Source organism: Diceros bicornis, chromosome 18, assembly GCF_020826845.1.
Source record: "Diceros bicornis minor isolate mBicDic1 chromosome 18, mDicBic1.mat.cur, whole genome shotgun sequence".
Lineage (NCBI taxonomy): Eukaryota > Metazoa > Chordata > Mammalia > Perissodactyla > Rhinocerotidae > Diceros > Diceros bicornis.
In genome coordinates, this window is record NC_080757.1 from 50,491,715 (window position 1) to 50,512,637 (window position 20,923).

Below are 20,923 nucleotides of genomic sequence, written 5' to 3' on the forward strand. Positions count from 1 at the left end.
TTTGAACAATCCTGGACCATCTCATTTTGATATGGACTATAATGAGGATAACTCTTTTAACATAAAATTTTCTAAATAGGAGACTAGTAAATAGAGTAAGAAAATCTCCTTGATATTGGAAAGGAATATGCATTAATGTTGTTAATTGAATCTAAAAACTTGGACATTTAACACAGTTTATCAAGGAAATCCCAAAATGAATTTATGTACCATGCAAATAAGGAAATTACCATGAACTGCCAGAGAACATACCTTTCATGAATGGGGCTGAAGCCACTTTGTTCATTATCTCCTGGGTTGTTTTGGATTCAGGTGCAAATGCAATAATATAATTAGAATCATTAAAATTATCTACACGTCCCAGATCCATTGCAGGCAACTGAGGAAAGTCATTAACTTGATGTAAATCGGAGGAAAATAGGTATGCAAACAGTACTAGAAGAAATGAGAAAAACCATTCCTACACAGCAATGAGAGAAAAATGAAGCAAATCAACAGCAGTTCAACTATGAATTAATCATCCACAAACAATTTAAAATTTGTAATTCTGTTATGTAGCTTAGATTCCATTTTTTCCTCTCTCCCAGTTTTTAAATGTCTCGATTTTCTTTTGTCCATTAATCTGCATATTTTGAAATATGCGCATCATCCATCAAGACAGAGTTGCAGCATCAATTCCAATGATAATTGAGAATCTAAGTTTATCATACTTTAATGCAAATGCTAAAGGCTGGATTGCTTCATGAACAGCGCAACAGTTTAGAATTACGCTGACACCTGAGTGACAATGGTGAAGAAATGTTAGGTGGCATAAAATAGATAACCAGCTTCCATAAACAGGAGCGAGGTCATATTTTATCTTCTGCTGCCCACATGTGGAAGAAGATAGTCCCAAAATATTGCTCATAAAAAGAATTGTAAAGGTCTTCATCATTGTGACAACATTCTGGAATTGGAAATGCACATAATGCATTCGAAGTCCAGTGACAAGAACACACTTCATTATTTAGTTGTAATTCTAAATACATGGCCTTTAAAAGAGGTGTATATCTTATTCACCATATGATCTGGTTTTAGCTGTGAGTGTTGGTCTAATCTATACCTAATCTATCTAGATAGATAAATTGACAGATATAATGCTCATATAAAAAAGAGTTAAAAGGTTGTAAGTAAAACATCTGTATAGAGTAGAATCCAACTTTTATATTTATATTTATATAATCCTTACTCCATGTAGGAATTTTTATATATCTTATTCACCACCAATCCAAGCTTTCAGTACATATTTGCTGAAAGAACACACACACACACACACACACACACACACACACACCCCCATACACAAAATGCTCATGAGATTGAATGTTAATCTATCAAACCTTGATCTATGGTATCTAATGAGTGATTTTAATTTATTTATTATATTTTTCTGAATTTTCTACACAAAGCACATCTAATCATTCTACGATCAGAAGAAAATAAGTACTATCGAATAGAAGCAAAAGTTCAAAATGCCATTTTCTTTTCTTGTTTGTTTATATGCCCATTATTTATTTCAAATTGGCATTGTCTGAATCCACAGTACAATTGTGTGCAAGTGCTACAATTTGTCTTTTGAGTGTTTTTTTAAACTTTGGATTACTTTCTGAATTAAATTCTGCCTCTTTCTTCAACTTTGACCCTGAACTTCTGTACCTATTCCTTTATGAGATTCAAATGAGTTCAAACGTTAAGAATTATTGTCTCTGCAGTATAAAGATGTGGCTTTATTTTTCAGGGAGTTTCTGAATATGAATTCTTTTTAAAATGCCTCCACTAAGACATGTAATAATGATACATTTCAAAGGAATCTTATTTAAAATAATAGCAAAGTCCACAATTTGAACAAAGAAAAATCCAGCCTGTTAGTTAGAAATAGAATATATATAAAACATTAAATAATGAAGATAAAGTGTTTGCACTGCTGGAGAAAATACTTTATCCTTTTCTAAATATGGGGAAGACATAAACTCTGAACCGTACCATCAATGTCTCTCTTTTCATCCTCCATTTTTTAAGAAAATTCTTGCAGAGAAGGGCCCACGTTTGCTGACCCACGCTTATGTGCCTCTTGCTCATTCTGACCTGTTTATTTTAAAACGAAGAAGTAAAGGAAGTAAATTTGAAGCTCTGAAATAGAAAACATTGTGCAATCAAACCAAAAAGAAACATCATAACAGCTGTTTCCAATTGCATGCATAGCAGAAGGGAGCCAGAAGGCTGAAAAATCACATGAAAGGATGTTCAAGCTCAGGACGGAAAGAAATAAAAATTAAGACAATTTATGAGACATAATTTATATTTATCCCGCATTGGACTGACAAAATTAGAAAGTGTAACAGAGGGGCTGGCCCTGTGGCTTAGCGGTTGAGTGCTTGCGCTCCGCTGCTGGCGGCCCGGGTTCGGATCCGGGCGCGCACCCACACACAGCTTCTCTGGCCATGCTGAGGCCGCGTCCCACATACGGCAACTAGAAGGCATGCAGCTATGACATGCAACTATCTACTGGGGCTTTGGGGGAAAAAAGTAAATAAATAAAATTAAAAAAAAAAATAAAAGAAAGTGTAACAGAGTCAAATGATGTCCCCACCATTTGGCATACTTGAATTTTCTAAATTAAAGGAATTTAAGGAACTTAACATACTGCTGGTGGGCGTATAGACTGATGCAACCATTTTGGTGACTCACTACCAATTCGTTACTATTAGCAATATCCTCGCATCAATCAATTCTGCTCCTGGTATGTGTGCCAAGGAAATTCCCACATGGACCCATGAGGGGACCTGTACAAAGCTAGTCATCATAATGTAGAGTATTGTGGTGCAGTGTTGTAAAACAAACATTAGTCCATAGAATACTGTGTCGGATTCAGAAGCAATGGATTGGCATCCACCCATCAACATGAAGAGATCTTAAAAACAGTGCCAGTTAAATAAAAATAAGAAAAGTTTGAGAGTTATATCACCATATCATTTGTGTTGATTAACACTACTTGTAATACACATTTTTCAAGAATATCCGAGAACTGAAGGATCGCCATCAAGTACAATGAAAAGGTGACCTGTGGCAGTGGGAAATGAGAATGGAGGTTGAGGATGAAATGAGAGTGTAAATTTAAGAAAATAAATAACCAAAGCAAGAAAGGAGCTTTGTTTAAACCAATCATTTTGTGTGCCATGAAATCGAAAGTATGATTAACTCGATCCTTGTAGAGTACAAAAGTCTCAAACCAACCATTAAACAAACAAACAATAAGCCCAAGGGCAACAAAATCCAAAGGTAAGTCGATAGAAAAATCTCATGAAATTTCAGAGAATTTGAGTTTGAATATAGGATACTGAAAAGAAAATAATATTGACTGTTTCATGAGGGTTTCCTATGTTCTGGGTTGTTCTAAGTGTTTTATAAGAATTAATTAGTTTAATCCTCACAGTAAACCTTCGGGATAGATTCTATCATTCTCTCACTTAAAAGATGAGGAAAGTGAAGCAGAGAAAGGAGAAATGACTGGCCAAACACAGCTAATGGTGGCAGAACCAGGACTTGAACCCAGATGGCCAAGTTCTGGAGACTGCACTCTTTACCAGTGTGCCACGCTCTTATAGAAATTTGACTAGGGATCATGTGGGTCAATTTTCCCTCCAGTGCAAGATCAGAGATTCTACCAGCATCCAGACAGGCAGTGAGGAGCTCTCAGAGGGATTTACTCAGGCTATTTATTCACAGGCTTCATTTTCTGCGGTCATTATCAGGAGCTCCCAAATGCTGGAACATAAGGAAAGGTAGATTACCCTCAAGAGGCAGAGAACATACGTAATTTTTAAAAGAAAACTTTATTACAATGAGCAGAAGATTTCAAATCTTCCTTTTAGTGACTATAATAAAATTCAAGAAGAAAAGTAAAAAGAAATAAAAAGCAAATAACAAATTCTCATTAAGTCAGTAAAGAACATAAAATCTTCCATAATACAGAGAAAAATTTTGTAATCCTGTCAAATTTTCAAAAAAAATTAAAACACATTTGAAAACAATGAGAGAAATAAAAGTACATGGAGCAGAGAGAAAAAAATGATGACAAGTAAAGTATTTGGTAAAGAGATATCCACAAAGAAGAAAGTACAGTTGCAAGAAAAATACACTGAAGAAAAAATATATATATTGTAAAAAGTACAATGAAAATTAATTTTTCAAGGCAGTGGGAAGATATGTGTATTTCCCAAAAGGGCCCTCCAAGTATCAAATATAATGACAAAAAATATTAAAAAATAATGATATTTTTCAAGTTAAAAGATAAAGGAGGAAGTGTGTAAGAATCAAGTGGATGGGGTGGGGTGGGGTAGGTCAGGAGGGAGTGAGTAAACAGTTTAAAATGGAACAAAAATCAGCCTGATATCTTTGAAGTAGAAGTGAAAAAATGAGTGGCTCATTTTCTTTTGAAAAACCTACCAAAATGGACAAAAATAAAGAGGAACACTGAAGAAATATCCATTCCCAATAAAACTAGAATATGACTTAACCCCAAACCACAGATCTTTCTTCCCTGAAAAGTCAGCCAAATTATTAAAATTTGCCTCAAATTAAGAAAAAAAACAACAAAATAGTTTTTCAACTCTCATGACCTAAATGTGCATATTAATCTAAAATTAATTGAGAAAATTAATTTCATCTAAAATTATTGAGAAAGCACTGAAACCCACACAACATTCCTTCGCTTGAGATGACCTGTAGTTGTTAAAGGCCAAGACCAAAGCATGGGGTCTGACTCCACGTCCTGGAATGTCAAGGAGGTGTGGGTGCAGCAGAATCCGCATGAATACAGTAGCTTTGCTTTCTTCAACTCCACGTTTGGGGCATAGAAGAATGTGAAATGCTTTTACAACAATGGCAAAAACAATAACCTTAGCAAAATTAAAATCTTATTTTCCATGGCACCAGCAAAAAACAGTAGATGCAAGGAGACCCTATGAACTGAATTCCCAAGAAAAGTAAGTCCATGATGGGTGGGAAGAGCCACCTTGCAGCTTCCATATTTGAGGCAAGAACCTCATCTGGATGTGGGCAGACAGAGAAGTTGAGTCTACTAGGAAGAGTATTTGCAAGGATGAGGAGAAAAAAATCAACCCTTAGATGATAGTACAGCTGGGAGGAACAAGTGGAATCTAAAAGTGTCCAAAAGGCAAAGGAAAAAAAATTGCCTACGTAATTTTTCCTTCACCCTACAGCCACTTTAGATTTTCCCAAAAACAGCAACAGTGAAAAGGATCTTTTTTTTTTAAACTATGTTTATTTTTTTCCCCCTTTTTCTCCCCAAAACCCTAGTAGATAGTTGTGAGTCATAGTTGCACATCCTTCTAGTTGCTGTATGTGCGAGAAGCGGAGCGTCAGTTCGCGCCCGGGATCTGAACCCGGGCTGCCAGTAGCGGAGCACGCACACTTAACCGCTAAGCCACGGGGCTGGCCCCTGGAGGACCTTTGAAGAGACAGAACCCTTGAAGTTCTGTGCATTCTTAGGAAGCTTGGATTCTGAGGCTCTGCCAGAATTGGACCCATAGTGAAGAGGAATGGAAATCATAGAGTTGCTGTTGTCTTTTCCATCATTTTACCAATGAGGTTGCTTCTGGCTACTAGGTTCATGGCCTAAAATCCTGATCGTATCCATGGGGCAGGAGTAAAGCCATGAATATATGCTGGCTCCTGCTGGTATCAGAAGGCAGCTCAAATGGAAGATGATCTACTCAAGGCAGCCCCGAGGGCACTGCCAGAGACAAAGCCAAGCCATGGTTTATTTCGGGGAATACCGTGCTGCTGTTATTTAAGTCTGAAAAAGGAATAATTGAAGAAGAACACAGTAGGCAGAATAATGGTCGAGTTCTAATCCTTGAATTTATGAATACATATATTACATTACACGGCAAAGGAGAATTAAGGTAACAGATGGGATTAAGGTTGATAATCAGTTGACTTAAAACAGGGAGATAATCCTGGATTATCTGGACGGATCCATTGTAATCAGCAGGGTCCTTAAAAGTGGTAAAGGGAGGCAGAAGAGGAGGTCAGAGAATGCAATGTGAAAAGGACTCAATCTGCCCTTTCTGATGGAGGAAGAAGGGCATGAGTCAAGAAATGTGGGCAGCCTCTGGAAGCTGTAAAAGGCAAGACACCAGAATTCTCCCCTACCTCCCCCAGAAAGGAGCGCAGCCCCGCCAACACCTTGATTTTTAGTCCAGTGAGACTCATGTCACACTTCTCACCTCCCAAACTGTAAGGTGATAAATCTGTTTCTTTTTAAGCCGGTACGTCTGGTCATTTGTTACAGCAACAATAGAAAACTAATTCGGGCCGGCCTGGTGGCTTAGTAGTTAAGTGTGCACACTCCGCTGCTGGCGGCTCGGGATCGGATCCCGGGCGCACACCGACGCACCGCTTCGCTGGCCATGCTGAGGCCATGTCCCACATACAGCAACTAGAAGGATGTGCAACTATGACATGCAACTATCTACTGGGCCTTTGGGGGAAAAATAAAATTATAAAATTACTGAGGAAGTGATTCCAAACAATCATTAATAATTAACTTTAAAAAAAAAAAAAAAACTAATTCAAGGAGCATAAAAGGAGCTGAGAGCATGAGCACTGAGAACAAGACAGGAAGAAATTCTAAAGTGGGTCCAGAGCAAGGACTTTAGGAACACAGAAGGACATGAATTTATGTTTAAAAATTGTCCAGGAAATCAACCTGCAGCATTTCCAATTAGGAAATCAATGTGGCAGTAAAGCATGGTATCTGAAAGGGTTAAATCTATTGCCCGAGGGCCTACTCTTCTTTCTTTCTGTGGATTAATGCATGTGCTGGAAATTATTTATGAATAAATAATAATTAACATGATCCAATTGTCGTGATTGTGGCTATTTGTTTCTGACTGTTAAGACATTTATTTTCCATTGCACATGCTGATATAAATAGGAAAAAAAAATACTGCTCACCGTAGTAGCACAAAACATCAAACTAGCTTAAATTGCTCTGATAGGAAATCAAGTGATCTAGAAATAATAACTTGGCTATAAAAAGCCAGTCCTTTCCCATCAGATAGAATTCCTAGTATTCGCAGAATAAATACATTGCACAACAAATTAGATCAAAATTCTTATGTATTTAGTATGATAAACAAGCTCAATAAAAATATTGCCCTAAGTTTTCTTTATGAAAATATTCTCAAGCCAGTTAAAAGAATTCAAAACTCAGAAAATCAGTATCCCTCCGTGCTCACAAATCCTCTGGCAGTAAAAATTGAAAACAAACAAAAAAGAGTAAGTAATTCTAATAACTTGGGAAACATACTTGAAGAGAGGCAACATAAAGTTACATTCCTTTCAATTTACCCAATAGCCTATTCCATAATACGTGCTATTTGTCCTAACATGCCTTAGTCATGGGGTAAAAATGAAAAAAAATATCTTACTTCTCCAACTAACTATTCAGTGATACAATATGAAATGCGCAGACAGTTTGAATAATCACAACAACTCGCTGATAACTTACTGCATTAAATAGTTTCCATCCAAATGTTTGGCATTTTCTATTTGAAGTCGTTAGGTTATATTCCCATATGCAGAATAACCACAATTTTAGAGGTTAACTTACTCTCAGGAAAGCTTACCAAGAATCTAGAAACAGTTCATCCACGGGTCTCTGCATGTCCTGGAGAAGAATTCACATTCCTTTTGGGTCACTACTACACCATGCTTTTAATTTCATGTTTTTTATGAATAGTTCCGTTTTAGACTGATTTCCGAAAAGGATTATGGTCTTACTTCAGCCAGGCTGCCAAAAACTCTTTGCTCACATCACAGGGCGACTTCTTTACAGTTTTCCATTTCTTTGTCTCCCGGCCAGTTCCTCAGCAGGGAGTTCATAGCTCCAGATGCTAGCTGGACAGATCAAAACATTAGGAACTCTCAAACCAAGAGAATCTAGGCTTTCTTAATGAGCTTTTTCATACAAGGCCCTCATGGGAGAGTCGACTCCCAACACAATCTTTTAAAGATGCATAAGAGCCAGTTCAGACAAAGCAGAGCAGACAGAAGGGAAAAGAAGAGATTGTTGTTTTCTTAATGATAGCTATAAACATACAAATCAGGTCAGAAAGTAGTTCAGAACTGAAATGTAGTTCTTAATACCTGGATCTAGAAACATGGCAGTGAAGCAATGTGATTTTTTTCAGGATAACAAAATGAACTCTGAATACCTGCATCTCAGTTGCATTGCATGCGCCCCAACTGCAGCATCTTTCTTGGAATGGAAAATAGAAGAATCCTTACAGCAATGTCAAATAAAAACACCTGCATTCCCAAGACCTACAGGCTTGTTATTTCTGCAACAAGTCCCAGAAAACATACTACTTTCCCTGTAACAAACCACTGGTTTCTAGTACATCCTATTTTCCAGTAAAGTTCAAGGAATATTTTTAACAGGTAAGAGCTGCCAGTCTATCTTTCTTGAGCACCTCATGTAACAAGGCAGTTCCAAAACTTCTTGTAATTCATGGAGTTTGTCTTTGGCTGAAGAAGAAAAGTAGAAAGGGGTCACTATCTTTTTGCTTCCAGTCTGTCTATTAAGTTCTTCTGTACTCTAATTACTTCCTAAATATACAACAGAAGGGGAAACGATGTGCTAAGCATGCAATTCTTAACTCAGACTTTCATCTGTGTCCCATTGTCCATGATAATCGTGTGAAATCTTCCTTACCATTTCCCATTCCCTCAATATTTATTCAATCATGTTTACTCTTTTACTAATTATATGAAATCCAGAGATTGTTCAGCAAGCAAAGTAGAAACAGACTGAACTCATTAATGCATGAGACTGTCAAATTAAAAAAAAACACTTCTGATTATTTCTGTATGTCTGCTGTCTCCTGTAGAAGATACAAAATTATCATATTTAATAACACTGCCAGTATTTCGAACACAGAGAATGTTATTTAGAAACTTTTTTTCAATAACTTGTTTCTTAGAAGAACTTTGTATCTAGGATGGAGTTTGTGAGTTCTGGTCCTCTAGATGGCTTCCAAACTCTATTCTTTTCCTTCAGTATGTTGGCCCCTTCACATGTACCACCCAGTAATCTCTGTAGCACTGTGAGCAAGCCCATCCTCATTAATCTTCTTTTTCAACATTTTCCTTGATCAAGTCATACGTCTTCACTCTTCTAAATAAGCTTTAGTATCCACTTGCCAATTAAAAAAAAAAAAGTCCCATTGGGATTTCAAAAAGTGGAATGTGCTGATTTTATAACATAATGGGGTTACTTAGCGACCACATGAGGTACTTACTATATGCAAGGCACTGTTGGGGCCCAGGCAGCCCACCCCGAAATATCCCACAATAACATATTGATTATTATGGATTAAAGTTACTTGAGAAGCAAAAAGTGCATTCTGACCCTCCTGTCTCTGTTCTCCCTGAAAGCAGAAAATAAATCTCCCATGTGAAAGGTTCCCTCCCTGTATCCTTATCAGCAGAGCTAGGGAATTCAGGGCGAAGAAGCCTGAATAAACAAACCTTGCTAATTTACGACCTCAAGCCTAAACTCTGCTTAAATTCCTCACTAATTACGTACTTCAAATCTAAATTTCTTTGTCCTGTCATTCCTCACAAATTTATTGTTTCTTTGTGTAAAAAATATATATAGGTACTGTCCGCTTTGTTCACTCTCTGAGCAGCATTTATCTATGATCTCCAATACCTACATATTAAACTGGGTTTTTCTCCTGTTCATCTGGCCTTGTGTCAATTTTATTATTAGTCCAGCCATAAGAACACAAGTAGGGAAGAAAGGGGATTTTCCCCACCCCGAGAGCATACTTAAATATTAACAAATTTAATCCACATAACAATCTCATGAAGCAGGCACTATCATAATCACCCCCATTTTATAGAGGAGAAAAGTGAGGCCCAGAGAGTTGAAATAACTTGCCCAGTTTCACACAGCTGGTGAGTAGCAGCTTACAGAGATCCTGGGTTCTCTGTAAGCAACGACTGATTTCTAGTACAGACCATCTCCAGTCTGTGAGCTGAAATAACAAATGCCGTCCTGTCTCCTTTGTGCCTGTCTCTGTTCATTCAATGATTCTCACTGGAAGTGCACATGGTTTACAATTTTCCTTGCCTTTTGCTTCATATATTTTGCAGCAGTATTCTCTGGTGCCAGAAGCTTTATAGATTTCATGTCATGTATTTTGCATCAGGCTAAAACACTCCTCTTGGATTCTTTCCTGGCTACTTGCACAGAGTACTTGGTACTGCAGACCTGTGTGTAACCCCCAACATTGTGTGTGCAGAAGATGAAAAACCTGACTTGCACGGAGAGAAGAAGGATGCAGTCCAGCAACCTGATAAAGAGAGACTGGGAGTGTCTGCTCATTTCCAGGGACTTTTCTGTTCTTTTCATCCTTCCTCAGACCCAGCTGCACTGCCTGCATTTGGGTTTTGTCAGATACTCTCCAAATACTTCTTTTTGTTTCTTAAAAATATAAGAAACAAATTCTACTTGGTCCTGTTTTATGCCTTTTCTTTTTGTCTTGAAACATCCCTTGTGTGACATATTTCTGCCCCCCATCCTGTTTATTTGCAGTTCCAATTCTCAGGTATATTTTGGCCTACCTCTATTATCTGCTTACAGAATATCTTCTTGAAACAGTATAATCTTATTTTTCTTTTCACTTTGTCTGCACATCTTTTACTTTGCATGAGAGAAGGTAAGTCCCTAGGATAACCAATCCATTTCATCCAGTCATCTGATTTTATGGTCTCTAAATTAAGATTTCCTGTGGTTTTCCATTTCTCCATTTCTGATCATGTTTTTTCTCTGTTCCTTTTTTTAGGTTCCCCTTGCCCTTCTTTCTTCTTCCCATCTGGAAAGTTCTGAGTGAGAATTTCCTGTTATTTCATTCTACTGGTGATCATCCTTACATGTTGACAAACATATTTGAACATACATTACTCTGGCGATGTAAAAAATCAGCCTATATCTCCAGCTCTCTTTCCTCCTGTGACCTGCTATGCATGTGCCTCCATGCCACCCCTTACAGGATAAGTCCTTCAGCATATTTGACCTGGGAACCTTAGCTCTGCTTACTGCTGAGCAAGTGACTTACCCTGGAAGCCTCAGTCTCCTCACCTGCAAGATACAGAGGATACAGTAGGATTGTTAAAGAGAAAACCACAGGCCCAAAATGGCATCAATTGTGCTAAATCCCATGACATCAAACTTAGATTTCATACCTACCCTAATTGCAGTTTCCTTCCCCCAAAATGTAATCTTAATCAACCAGTCTGGAATTTTCTGGTCAGGACCAATGAGGTAACCTGTGTGAGCCCTCTCCATCCCCCCACCCCCAGAAGAAGAGGCAATCTGCCTTGCCTTTCCCTTACCTCCAGAGAAAAGATGTCCTGGCCCCAAATAATCCTTTCTTTTCTTTTGCCAATAACTTCCTTGCCCCGCTCTCCCTCCCATAAAAACTTGCTATTTTGTATAACTCCTCAGAGTATCGCTCTACTTGCTAGAAGGGATGCTGCCTGACTCCTGAATCGCTTAATAAAGCCAGTTAGATCTTTAAACTTACTCAGTTGAATTTTGTTTTTCAACAGTATCTAATGGGGTTTGTTTAGGATTTTAAAAATTTAGGATTTTAGGGGTAGGATAGGTAGAAAACAATACATGTATTCAGCACAATACCTAGCACTGAATGAGCACTCAGTAAATGCTGGCAATTATATGCTCCATAGCCTTGCCAAAACTGGAATTACAGGTATTTTTAAAAGTTACTAATCTGATTGATAAAACATACTACTGTTACCAAGCGAGGGTTCTCTTTCCACCCATGCGCACAGAAGCCGATACTGTGTACACCAGGCTTTGAGGGAAAAAGCAATTTATTGTTATGCAATCCTTTGGCAAGAAGACAGAAGGACAGCCTCTCAACTCCGTCTCCCGGATCCAGGGTATAGGGTAAGGTTTAAGGGATTAGGGAGGGCAGGCTGGTATGCAGAAGCGCTGGCAGGATGGGTTTCCACCGGCTGTCTCTTCTGTGCATACTCCTGGCTGGCTCATGGCCCCTGAAAAATAGTCTTAACATTCTGTTGTTAAGATGAGGTCAGCACAGTAAACAAGGGTGAGGTTCTTATGTAGATTTAAGTCATTCCCTTCTCTACTGATAAAGAGTTTCTAGAGATTTAGTCAGCAGGCTCAGAGAAGAAGGCACCCCTACAAATGGAAATTTATCTTATAAATGTACATTTCCCCTACAAGTGTGTAACTTCTACTAGATTTTCATAGCTTTTTTCCCTATGTCTGCTGTTTCTTAAAAATAATCAGCCTAGGGGCCAGCCCGGTGATATAGTGGTTAGGGTCATGCACTCCGCTTCGGCAGCCCGGAGTTTCCAGGTACAGATCCCCGGCATGGACCTACTCACTGCTCACCAAGCCATTCTGTGGCAGCCTCCTACATACAAAATAGAGGAAGATGGGCACAGATATTAGCTCAGGGCCAATCTTCCTCACCAAAAAAAAAGAAAAAAAAATAATAATAATCAGCCTAAAATAATTCTTATTCCAAAGAAGTACATTTTGTGATGACAAATTCTGGTTCTGGTCCTGTAGTTATACCACCACCTTGATTATTTAACATACGTTTCTTAGATTACTTGTCAAGCATATTTGAACATAATGTTTGACTATGTTGTAAATTATTTGACTAATAAATCTGTCCATTTTCTCCACCTATGTTTCTGTTACTCTGTCATTCTGGTTTTTTTGTTTATATTCTTGTTTTGACCCAGACTTAAAATGTCTCAAATTATTCATTTTAAAAATAATATGTTACTGCCTTCTCACATCTAGTTTTGCTGATAAGAATGCTTACATAACTTTGATTCTCATTAATTTGAGGTATTTTGTTTTTCTCTCTAGGATATTTTAGGAATTTTCTCTTTAACCACAGGTGTATAAAATTACATGACAATGTGCTAAGGTGTAGGTTTTTGGTTTTGTTTTTTGGGTTGTGTTTTTTTGTTTGTTTGTTTGTTTGTTTGTCCTGCAGTGCATTTTGTGCTCACTTGCAATCAAAGAACTTGTGTCTTTTTTTTTTTAAGTTCTGGGAAACTTTTGGCTAATATTTTTGTCAAATATTGCCTCCTTTCTAGTCTTTCTATGTACTTTTTCCTGAAAGTTTATTAGGTATTAGATCTATTGTCTTTGTTAGTGTGCAAAGCACATGGTCTGCTCAGTGCGAGGCAAAAGCCAATCTGTCAAAAGGCAAGATGGTGGCAGAGAAAGGGCATTTTATTAAGTGATGAGCTACCAAATTGGAAGATAGTGGACTAGCATCCTAAAGAACCATCTTAAGGGGGGTACAGAATCTTGAAGCAATTATATAGGCCAGTGGCTTATGGGGGAGGAGGTTAAGAATGTTGACCCTCTGGCATTACATACTGGGGGTCACTACACCAGATCTTTCAGTTGTCATGGATATCAGCACAGAATCTCTGTCCAGGGGTCATCACATTCCTAGGGAACTCAAAAGAACAAAGTTACCATCTTATCACAGCTGAGAGGTACATACACAAGCAGGGACCATAAAATCTAGGAGAGCATGTATAGCTCCTGGAGGGTGCATATCCAGCTGGATTAGTTAATCAGAGGTCATTCAAAGTTACCATATGGTTTCTTTTCTACAATATGGCCTCCCTTCTGTCAACCTTGTGTTGAGCCAGTATCAATTCCCCCCTTTTGTTGTTTATTCCTCAGTCCTAAGGGATATAGGGCCATGACTGCTTTAGCTAATTCCTATTGATAAGAGGTGTAAGCTGTTCCATATCAGTGAACCAGTCTCTTAGTAAGATGGTGATGCAGGTGGCCTCCCAAAGTTAGGCCTATATTGTGTAAGCAAGTAACCAGGTATTTAATAAGAAGCACTTCTAGAGAAACAAACAAACAAAAAATAACAAGGTTAGTGGTTGGAGCAAATTATAAACCAGTCTCTGAGCCCAGGGGGCAGCTAGTCAAAAAGATTTCTAGACATCAGAATCAAAGTATCTTCTACAGTTTGAAATGTCTTTGATGATGTCATCAGATGTTCAGGTATCTTTCTGAGTGACTTACATGGCAACAGACATGAATCTCTCTTAAGTTTATATCAAATTCTCTATCTTCAGTTTGTAGGGCTTCAGGAAAAAGAGTGGTTTCAGTTCTCAATGATTTCAAACGAAAATGATGGGAAGAAATTGAAAACATTAGTTTGGAGATTTGTAGCCAGACATTTCAGGAGACTAGAAGAATTCAGGATCCAGTCCAGTTTACAGATAGAAAACAAAAACCTCAAAGATAATTAACAGAACTAGAATCTAATATCCATGAATGTGTACTATAGTTTTTATGAAAAATATTTTTTCTAAGATCATCCTCATTTTTACCAAAGATAGCCAAATTAAGACTAACTGGTTTATAAAATAAGTCTAGTTTCAATAAACTTGGCCCAGTTATTTACATAAGTACAGCAAACATAGCAATTGATCATATACACTCTTCCAAATCTCCTTTTCTGGAATTTGTTATAAGAAATCTCAGATTGAACTTTAAAGGCCTCTCAAGGCCAGCAAAGCCACGGACTTACTGTCAGACTTCACCTGTGATACTTATAGATTTGGGTGAATTCCTCTCTTCTTTTGAGTTTCTCCAAAATGTCCTACAGTTCTTTGTACCTGTCAGAAAAGTGACCTATACTCACCTCGTAAGGTTGCTGGGAACCCTGTCAGCAAAGTACCAGGCCAGTATTTTCAAGTGGCTTTATTTTATAAAGTCAATCTTTATTCCTCAAATCTGTCTTGTCATATCTGTGTCTTCATGTTTCTCTCAAATATGACATTCCAGTCAAAACTTTGGTAAGATAACCAATGTTTCTATGTGTGTCCTATTATAAGGAGAATAGATTCTCATTAACTTATGCAAATAACTGTATTGCCATGAAAACAATACTCACTAAGAGTTTCCAAATTCTGGAGGCATCAGGTAGGGAGAAAAAAGATAAATGTTTCAATTTTACTCACAAAGGTATAATTTTACCAAATTACTATAAGTCATAGTTTGCTTAAGAGAAGGAGATTTAAGGAAATTAAATCTGGAAGAAACAAAACATTAAAAAATCAGCAATATCTCAAATGAAAAGTCATAAAAATTATAATCATTCTCATCAATTTATTCAGTCCTGTGTAATCAAGTCTTGATCTTAATCTTCTGTTAGCAGTTTTGTGAGACCATCAGTTTCTCCATTAGAGTTCTGTAATTTCTTACCAGTTCAGCTTTATGATCTGAAAGTTTATCAGAAACCTGTATTCTAGAGTAAGTGTCAGAGTTCTTTCCTTGAATCTCTCTGAAGATGAAATACGTCTGTAAAAATATCAGAGTAAAACAACAACTATCTACAAAGGACAAAAGACTGAAAAAGGGCAATTGACAAACAAACTTGGCTATTTCTGTGACATACAACACTTAGGACAATAACTAGAATTACAGCTGACAACCAGGATGGATCAGAATTTTAGGAATGTTATATAATTTTTAAAACGTTTATAACAATAACACTAACCCACATAATACCATCTAAGAAGGTTTATCATCACTTATTTGACAAGGCTTCCCACGTAATTTAACATACCAAATAAGCCTAATTAGTTTAATATCTTCTTCTTTATAGGAAGAGAGAGCGCAAATTTCTTTGAGTAGTCCCAGGGGTCCTCTGAAAATTCTCAAAGAAAATTTTTTCCTTCGGGTCAAAAGAAAGATTTCACTTAGGATTTGAATTTTGGGGCAAGCTTGTCAAAAATTATTAAAATGTTTTAAAACAGTTGGTCAAATAGGAAACAATGCTCACTGTGAAACAATGCTCAGTTATCCATTCAACTAAAGTGACAACAGAAACAGTCAAAAAACCTTAATAGAGAGACCTCAGTCTTTTTGAACATAGGAAATTATTTAACAAAACATAGATTTTTAGTCTTTTAGGTAGATTTACTCAAAGGTAAAGAAAAATCATTTATAACTGCTTTATCAAGAGCAGACTAAGAGTTTAAGAAAATTATCCCTTTTAAGAGAAAGAAAACCAAATTTTAATTTTTACAACAGCTTACCTTTTATATTAAAACTCATTTACTTAATTAGGTTTACTTCAATCTTAGCCAACTTGACTATGCATAAAACTCTTTTTTAGGTTTTCCTCTTCCACAAACCTATAACTTTCTTTTTACATCAGAATTTGTCCCATGCTTTCCTTTTTTTTTTTCCCTCCCAGTTCTTTGGGACAAATTTATCTTTCTTAGCAAAAAAACAAAAATATTTCCATTATTTATACCTTCTTTACTGAAAACATACATCTTACTTTCCTCGAATCCAAAGATGTTTTCCTTATTAATTTTTAGTAGAATTTTTGACCCTTATAGACCTTAGTGAAAACTAAAAAGTAAGCAATTATGTACTATTTTATTAATATTATTTTATTATATATAATATTATTTTATTATATATAATATTTAATAATATTAATTTTATTTGTGCAATCTTTTAATAAAATACAAGATGTGTTTACTAATAAACCCAAACATTTTTTAGTTTCTCTGTAACAAGATGCCAAAAGTAGATAAACTTAGACATCTTTATTGATAATGTTTCAGTACGTTGTCTTATTTGAAAATGACCTAGATATTCAACAAATTTTTTATCAACTAACTTCACCTAGCAAAACTTCAAAGTTGCAAGGTACCAGAGAGATTTTGGATGTTATCTTAAATATACATGCTGTAACATATAAAAAGTTCACCCAACACTTTTATCTTTTTCACATCTATTTACTTTTCTCGTTCCCAATAATTATTTAGATTGCCTATAAAACTTCATGAGACATTAGATAAAATTAGCTATCATTTTAAGTTATTATTTTTGCTAACCAGTTTTGTAGTAGAGATGACATCAGTTTATTTGACCAATAAATGTAGAATAAAGGTGACCTGTCTGCATCATATCCAATGCTGATAACTCTGAGGATATATCCATTTTAATCAAACCAACAATTTTAAATAAGCTTTCACTTGCCAAAGATTGTTTTATATTATGTTAACTTGAAAAACATTTGTGTTAGTTTCCATTACATTTGTGTAAGTGCTTACTTTAAGCCAATTGAATAGAGCTCTTTAGAAATTATACTATCTGGAGGTAAGATATCACACATATATAACATACGTATAGACACATATACACAGAGACTCCACAGCTATTGTTTTAAAATTACTGCTATGAATCAGGTAGAGTAATACAAGGCTCCCTAGTTATGAATCTAAATTTTTTTTAAAGCCTTTTTTACTAATTTTTGTGGAGAAGACACTCAAGATGCTAAATTTTTGGTGAGGGCACTCTTATGGCCATTTTTCTTTCATTTTTCCTTTTTTTTCTTCAGTCCTAGGAATTAGTGGTAGTCTAGATCATTAATGCCCTGGAGGGTTTGCAAGCTCTTTGAGATAAGGGTAATGGGTGGAACCTGAACTGCCTCTAGAGCTGCATTTCCAGTCTTACAAGGATTTTTTTTTAAGGACAATTGCTCTTGATTCCTCAGAAATTGGGTTGTAACTCAAATGGCATCATAGGTTGATCTACCTGTCCAACTACATCATCTCTAATTTGCTTCTTTCCCTCTGAGTTCTTAGTTTTATTTTAACTTAGGGAAGAAGGCCTAAAAAATTCTTATCAAGCTCTGAATATTAGCTTCCAGTTTGGCTAAATTTCTGAGCATAAGTTGCTAAATCCTTTCAAATACCTTGTCAAGTTTCAGCTGGGACAAACAGTAACTATACCTGGTTGTACTGAACAGCAGTTTCCCAGAAAACCTCTGAGTTTCATTAACTCTGGGAGGGGTTCATCTGCGGCCCTCCTCCAAAGGTAGATTATGGGATGTCCATAAAACCATGACCTAATAGGCTTTTCTTTTAGGTACCTATTATAATTTAATTTTCCATAGCTTTTTGCAACAAAACTTTCAATTTTTTTAAGTGCACTTTTAAATGATCTTATCTAATAGAACTTTTCTTCTAATGGCCCAAGTAATTCCCCTAAAACTGATGGCAGCTTGGTAGGACCCTTAGCCACAAGTGGGAGTGTAATCCATATTTCTGTCCAACCATCTCTGATTGCAAAATGGAGTGCAACTGCATTTTTGTCCCACTGTAGTTTTGGGACCCCCCCCCCACATGATGATTATCAAGCTAAGCCCTCAGGAGGCAAAACAAGCTTGGTAAGATTCTGCTATTCTCTGTAAATATTTAAAGCTTCTGGAAACTTTCAGTTGAAAGGTGGAGCCCTTGACTCTTTAAAGATTAAATATTTTTCCTTGTTTCTTGGTTTGGAGGCTCAAAAAGAGCCCAAAATGGCCACTGTAATTTTATTTTATTTATTTTTTGCTGAGGAAGATTCACCCTGAGCTACCATCTATGCCAATCTTCCTCTGTTTTGCATGTGGGTCACCACCATAGCATGGCTAATGAGTGGTGTAGATCTGTGCCTGGGATCTGAACCCCATGAACCTGGACCACTGAAATGGAGTGTGCCTAACCCAACCACCATGCCATGGGGCTGGCCCCCGGCTACTGTAATTTTAAATTATCCTGGGTTATCTTGCCAGCTGTTTACAGTTATCCCATTTTAGGGGGCTTTTCCCAAGGTGGCCACAACAAACAAGGTAATTTCTAAAGAAAGTTTATTACGATCACCAAGAAACTAAATCCCCAAACAGCAAATTTTAACAAATAAAACAGTCAGACATAGACAAACATGAACAGGCACCAAAATCCAGTACTCTGAGACTCTAACCCAGGGTACTCTGGGACCCTACCCCAAAGCTCAGGACTCTAACCCAATCCTTTTGAGTGCCCCATTGGCTGTAACCCTTTTATATTTTCTCCCTTAAACACTCAATCCTAGCCTTGGGACTCTAACCCTGCAGAAATCTACCAGTGGGACCTCTAACCCACAATCCTGATAAGGTATTAGACAATTTTAGGCACAGGTGCATTTTAATGAGATCACTCACCCAAAAGATGTCTGAACCTGGAGCTGTTTACAGACACAGACACAGACAGAGACACAGAAAAACCAGACACCTGTGAACTGGTTCCCAGATTCCAGGTGAAGTCCTATAACTCTTCCCACTCTGGCAGGGCAACCTCTTAACCATATGTTCCCCCCCAAAAGAGGGGGACCCCAGATGGAGGGGAAGGAGGTTTTCAGTGGTGTACCCCTGAGGCAACTTGCCCTACTCCAGATGTGAGCCAGTTGACCCACGAGAAGTAGCTGTTTCTCTTTCCACCATAGGGAGTGTTGGAAGCAGGTGGCAGTGGAGAGAAACTGACAGGGGCCATCCCCAAGGCAAAGAGAACCTCAGCAGCTGCTAGGGACTTTCCCAAGAATTTCCCCCAAAATCAGCTAGCCATGGGCAGATTGGCAGATCCCTTCATGGTTGCCAATTTCTGTTACTGCTCAAAGGGCACAATTTGCTCACCTCAAGACAAAAGCCAATCTGTCAAGAGGCAAGATGTTGGCAGAGAAAGGGAATTTTATTAAATGATGAGCTAGCAAATAGGGAGAGGGTTGACTAACATCCTAAAGAACCATCTTAAGGGGGGCACAGAATCTTGAAGCAGTTATAAAATCCAGTGGGTTATAGGGGAGAGGATTAGTTATGTTGACCCTCTGGCATTAGTCTGGTAGTCACCACACCAGATCTTTCAGTTGTCATGGATATCTGAATAGAATCTCTGTCTGAGAGTCATCACATTCCTAGGGAATTCAAAAGAACAAAGTTATCATCTTATCGCAGCTGGGAGGTACATATACACACAGGGGCCATAAAATCTACAAAGCATGTATATCTCCTGGAGGGTGCATATCCAGCTGGGTTAGTTAATCGGAGGTCATTCAAAGCTACGGTATAGTTTCTTTTCTGCATTATGGCTTCCCTTGTTTCAACCTCTTGCCAGTATCATCTTTATCTCTACCTTTTGTCCATCTACTATCTTGAAACTGGAAAGCAGTCCATTTTCACATCACATAGAAACAAACTTTCTGGCACACAATTTTTATTATGTCATTCCCATTGTTACCTTCACAATGTCCTGGTTTTGTAGCAAAAACACACAAGACATTTTATCATCTGTTCCCTGCTTCCTTGCCTTAACCTTTCCTCTAACCCCAGTCATAGTTAGACATGATTATTTTTTTAAAATGAATGCAATGCATTCTCATTAACCTCTATTTGCTCTTCTGTAGTCAGTCCCTTGTGATTATAAGTCATAATAATGACTTATAATAAGAAATATATGTTTGGTCTTCAACCCAGCTCCTGGCACAGAGTTCCTAAACCCTTGGAATTTCCTGTGATAAGAGCAATAATAGTGTCTTTTGTTATGTTAATGAAATGACTTTTGGAAAGCCCTTAGGTAACCTAAGAATGGAGGCTGGTTGCCGAGGAAAGAAATCATGTGATTAGAGGGTTGGAACTTTCAGTCCAACCCTCCCAACCTCTGGGGAGGAGAGAGGATATGAAGGTTGAATCAGTTGCCAATGGCCAATGATATAATTAATCATGACTATGTAATGAAGCCTCCATAAAATCTCAAAAGGACAGGTTTTGGAAAGCTTCTGGGTTGGGGAACATGTGGAGATCTGGGGAGAGTTATGCACCTGGAGAGATGTCCTTTCCCCATGCCTTACTCCATGCATCTCTTCCATCTGGCTATTCCTGAGTTGTATCCTTTTATAATAAATTGGTAATCTAGTAAGTAAAATGTT

At 37.4% G+C, this 20,923-nt stretch overlaps 1 protein-coding gene across 1 annotated transcript in view; it reads right to left on the reverse strand.

Annotated features, from left to right (window-relative positions):
- Nucleotides 1-2,118, reverse strand: part of ABCA9 (ATP binding cassette subfamily A member 9) — a 56,166-nt gene extending 54,048 nt beyond the window's left edge. The window contains exons 1-2 of the mRNA XM_058561445.1: nucleotides 2,023-2,118; nucleotides 253-460 (exon numbers count right to left, since the gene is read on the reverse strand). Of these exons, the coding sequence (XP_058417428.1) occupies nucleotides 253-460; nucleotides 2,023-2,118 (304 nt within the window). The remainder of the gene's footprint in view (nucleotides 1-252; nucleotides 461-2,022) is intronic.
- Between the last annotated feature and the right edge of the window lie 18,805 nt (nucleotides 2,119-20,923).